The following is a 4,315-nucleotide window of genomic DNA, read 5'->3' on the forward strand; positions in this document are numbered from 1 at the left end:
AAGGAGGGGGGGGGGAGTTTCCTCAAGTCTGGCAAGTCTCTAAATGAAGTTTATTTAATTATTGATTATAGAGAAAGATGTGCTTGCAAAATCGAAGGACTGCTTTTAACTTTAGGTTTTTAAACCTAAATACCCAAAAACGTAAGTTATTTTCCCCATGAGCACATACATAGTTGAAGCTTTCCTCTTCTTCAAAGGTTTCTGCTTTAAAAGCTAATACAGAATGACCTTTTTTGAAAGTTAAGAATAATTTGGTTAGATGAAGTATTCAAATCTTATCCCAACCACTCCAACTACACAAACTAGTAATTTTTTGCAGCAGAATGAAGAACCTAGGTCTTGTTCCTTTTCAAATCAACTCCAGTTACTCCTGTATAATTTACTATAGTACTAGGTGAAGTCTAGCCTAGAATATGTAAGGCCTTGACCACACAAAAAGGTAAGGCCACATCCGTACTATAGTCTTGGCGGGAAGACTAGGCCAGGCCTGGAAACTTAGTAATCAAATGTGTAACCAGATGTAATGATGAATTTACTGCTTTAATCAATTTCAACATACCTTCGGTTTCTTCTTTGTTTCCATGTTTACTCATTTGAAGCAAATGCATGCTTTTGTTTTGAAATATCAGCAAAATACTAGTAGCATCGCTTATGGTAACCTTCATCGCTAACGTAAGGTGTGCATAGGCTAGGCCTAACGTAGGTTCGCCAGTGTTCACATCAATATCGACAACTACAAATTTTTCTGTGAAATTCCTTTCAATTTCAGCCTCATGCTCGGTCGAGTCATGCTACACATGAAAACTTCTTAAGAATTTTCGTCACGTTTGTTCTCCATAGGCTTTTATTTCACCTGAAATTCCTGCAATATATTGTTGCGTCAGCGAGTCACATGACTGGTGTGACGCCACGTTTCTAGAACTATCCCGTATCTTGGCGAATGCTCTAGTATTTACTAGATATAGGGTAGTCGGGTATATAAAAGAGGGGGACAACGTGACGCGGTAATGTGTGTGTAGACAGTGAGTAATTGATCTGCAGTCAGAAGTATTATTGACGTTCGTTGATATAGCGTTTGTTTTAGCGCGATTGTTGAAAATAAGTGTATCGTAAAGTTGTACTCGGAAAGAATAAACCAGTTTTATTAAGTAAAGAACTTGTGTCGCTAAAGTTTCGTCGGAACGAAGTTACGGAAAGATAATTAACAAACGGAGACGTAACAATATGTAAAGCATATCATTTTACGCTAATCGTGAATATCAATAATTGCAAAGCTTTGTTGTCATCGTAGGGTTTTAGTACGTGGTCTGTGATTGGTCATAAAAGTGCAACACACCGAAAGCCTTTGATACATTCTATCTGATTGGTTAAAAAAAATGCATGTTTTTTTTAGAGCAAAAATGGGTTAGTTTTTCCGTTTTTCTCATTAATACGTACTTCCCACATGCGATATCGTTCAGATATGTTTCATTTTCAAATTACCAAGTTTAATTTTGCTAAAAGCAAGTCTCCCATTGATGGGACTACGAAACTAAAGAAGAAAGGGGCATGCCACATAGCCTATATCAAAGCGATAACTAAATAAATCGTTCTTTTTAAAGTTAATGTCAGCATTTGCTTTTATTGTTTCAGGAGAAACGACTCCTTTTTGACATCACAGTGACGTACGAATGTAATTTATCTTTTGAAGAATTACTTTTCTTTATTATTCATTTTTAAGTCTTACTTTTCTTTCCACCTTTACTTCCAATAGGCGTCCGCTCTCACTCCCGATACAAAACACGGCACTCAGAGCCACAGTCAACATCGAGGAAGAATCATACGAAACAAAGAGGGCCCAGTTATTACTATAACGACCAAGATATATGTGAGGAAGCAAGCCTCAAAAAGACAGTACGTTTTAACCGCGATAACGCCACCTCTCGACAAAATTCTGAAGAACTTTGGGACGAACAGCAGACGAAAGATTCTGGTATCGATACCAGCAGCAGTGCCACCTTGAACGAGGATAACAATAATAAGGTACGTATCTGTCCATATTAACCTGTGTGTCAACAAACGTCCAGCATATCAATAAATGAGTGCACCAAAATACTTTGTTTTCAAAACAGTGGACAAATCAAATTATATATGCTAGGTCGGCTCGTGAATAACAGTTGTAAAAATAGAATTAAAAAATTCTATCAAAATTCTTACCTTTGTATGACGAATGATAATTATCAGTTACAAAACTTGATATGCTGAGTATCGTTATCAAGGAAATATTAAGCATAATTATTACACTAATATTATTATAATTTCCCTTTTTAATAAAAGAACTAAGCCACCCAGTGACACAGCGGTATGTCTGCGGACTTACAACGCTAGAAACCGGATTTCATACCCGTAGTGGGCAGAGACATAACAATATTTATTATCATCTCCATGATACTCAGCAAATCATTAAGTAGCTTAACTTTTACTATACCCTCTGTCATGATATACTAGATACATTACTAGACAAAGTAGAGAAGGCATTTAAACTTACATGGAGTTTGAGTGGTGAATATTGTCTACAGACACTAAAGTTGGTTTCAGTTGTGGTGGATACAGTTAATTTAAGGGAGTTTAAGGGAGAGCTTGATAAGTATTTCAATGATAAGGGCTGGATTTGAAATTGTTTGTTTTTATTTTAGAGCATGGGACAACCAAGATGGACCAAAATGGTAGAAACGTTCTTACTCTCCTTTGGAACATTAGGAATGAGGTTGCATTTTCTTGTTAATCTGAAATTTATTTGCTACTTGTAATTGGCTTTGGATTGTACAAGATGAATTTGAATATTTTATCTTTTTCAGCATCCAGTTGGATGGAAGTTATCACTTGATGGGACCAGAATGAGTGGTCATATGATTCTGAAGAAGTCAGTTAAGGAAGGTGAAAGTGGTGCCTCCACAGCTGCCATTTTGGGTCTGAAAGTGGTTGGTGGTAGGTTTCTTGAATCAGGTCGGCTTGGTGCTCTGGTGGAGAAAGTGAAAATGGGGAGTGTAGCAGATACTGTTGGACATCTGCAGCCAGGTGGAAAATGTTTTTGTAGTATTTAAGGCTAGTTTAACTTGTTACATTCAAGTGTGAAAAATACATTAGCTTACAGTTTAACAAATGAGATCCAAATTGCACTTATTCAAGAGTTAATTAAACTAAAACATTCACCAACAACATGTTTTAACTTTATATAGTTTTATTAATGTCAATGCCTTTCTTTGTGCAATTGTGTTAGTATTAAACAGTTTCTTAGCCATGCTTAGTTTTCTATCAGAATTAACCATGGCGTGTGCTGATGGTTAGGGTACTTGACTTGCAATCTGCAGGTTCTGGGTTTGAATCACATCATTAAATGTGCTTGTCATTTCAGTCATAGGGCATTGTAATGTGATAGTCAGTTCCATTATTTGTTTGTAAAAAAGTAACCAAAGAGTTTGCAGAGGGTAGTATCGACTAGCTGCTTTCCCTCTAGTCTATTACTGCTAAATTAGGGATGGCTAGTGCAGATAGCCCTCGTGTAGCTTTGCTCAATGTTTAAAACAAACCAAACAAATCTATCAAAATTAACCGATACAGTTTGGTTTATATGCTGTACAGATTGGTGTAGAATTATCGTCTTAAACAAGCCTGTAAAACTGAAATAAAAGTGGGCAATTTTTTGCCCACAAGTTCTTTTTACTTGAGTAAAACTAAACAAATATATTTGAAACTGTTTTACTTGAATAATTCTTTTTATTACCCAGTTACACCTGAATTCATTGCACTTCTAAATCCAGCTAATCTATTAAATCTGTTGTTGCAGGAGATGAAGTACTTGAGTGGAATGGCCACTCTCTACAGGATAGAACCTACGAAGCAGTGTTTGAATTAATTGCTGAGTCAAGAGAAGACCACCAGGTGGAGATGACAGTGAGTAGGCCTGTACGGTAAGAAGTATTTCAATTGTATGTTCAGGTGCAGTATTAAAAGGTTCAATAAATGTAGGTTTTTTTCGGTTTATGGGCCAGGCTTTTTTAAATGTCCATTTCTCAACTGGAAGATGTTGAAAAAAAACTTCTCCTATAAATATGATTTATACAGTTCTTGAAAACATAACTACTGAAAAACCTTGTACCAAAAATCTAGCACTCGAGCTACATTCTGTCATATTTTCCACCTTGATGAAGATGACTACTGTTTTCCACATGTGTTCTTCTTTACCAGATTATATTGTACCAAGAATAAAAAGGTAAAAACAAACAAACTGTAAAAAGGTTTTCCCTTCTGCTGCCTTTTTTTCTGTGATAATATT

At 36.0% G+C, this 4,315-nt stretch overlaps 1 protein-coding gene across 1 annotated transcript in view; it reads left to right on the forward strand.

The window, feature by feature from the left end:
* Positions 1-4,315, forward strand: part of LOC106473097 (regulating synaptic membrane exocytosis protein 1-like) — a 40,842-nt gene that overhangs the window by 14,882 nt on the left and 21,645 nt on the right. Inside the window, exons 4-6 of the mRNA XM_022401596.1 lie at positions 1,754-2,022; positions 2,838-3,057; positions 3,827-3,950. Coding sequence (XP_022257304.1) covers positions 1,754-2,022; positions 2,838-3,057; positions 3,827-3,950 — 613 coding nt within the window. The remainder of the gene's footprint in view (positions 1-1,753; positions 2,023-2,837; positions 3,058-3,826; positions 3,951-4,315) is intronic.

Source organism: Limulus polyphemus, unplaced genomic scaffold, assembly GCF_000517525.1.
Source record: "Limulus polyphemus unplaced genomic scaffold, Limulus_polyphemus-2.1.2 Scaffold5881, whole genome shotgun sequence".
Taxonomy (NCBI): domain Eukaryota; kingdom Metazoa; phylum Arthropoda; class Merostomata; order Xiphosura; family Limulidae; genus Limulus; species Limulus polyphemus.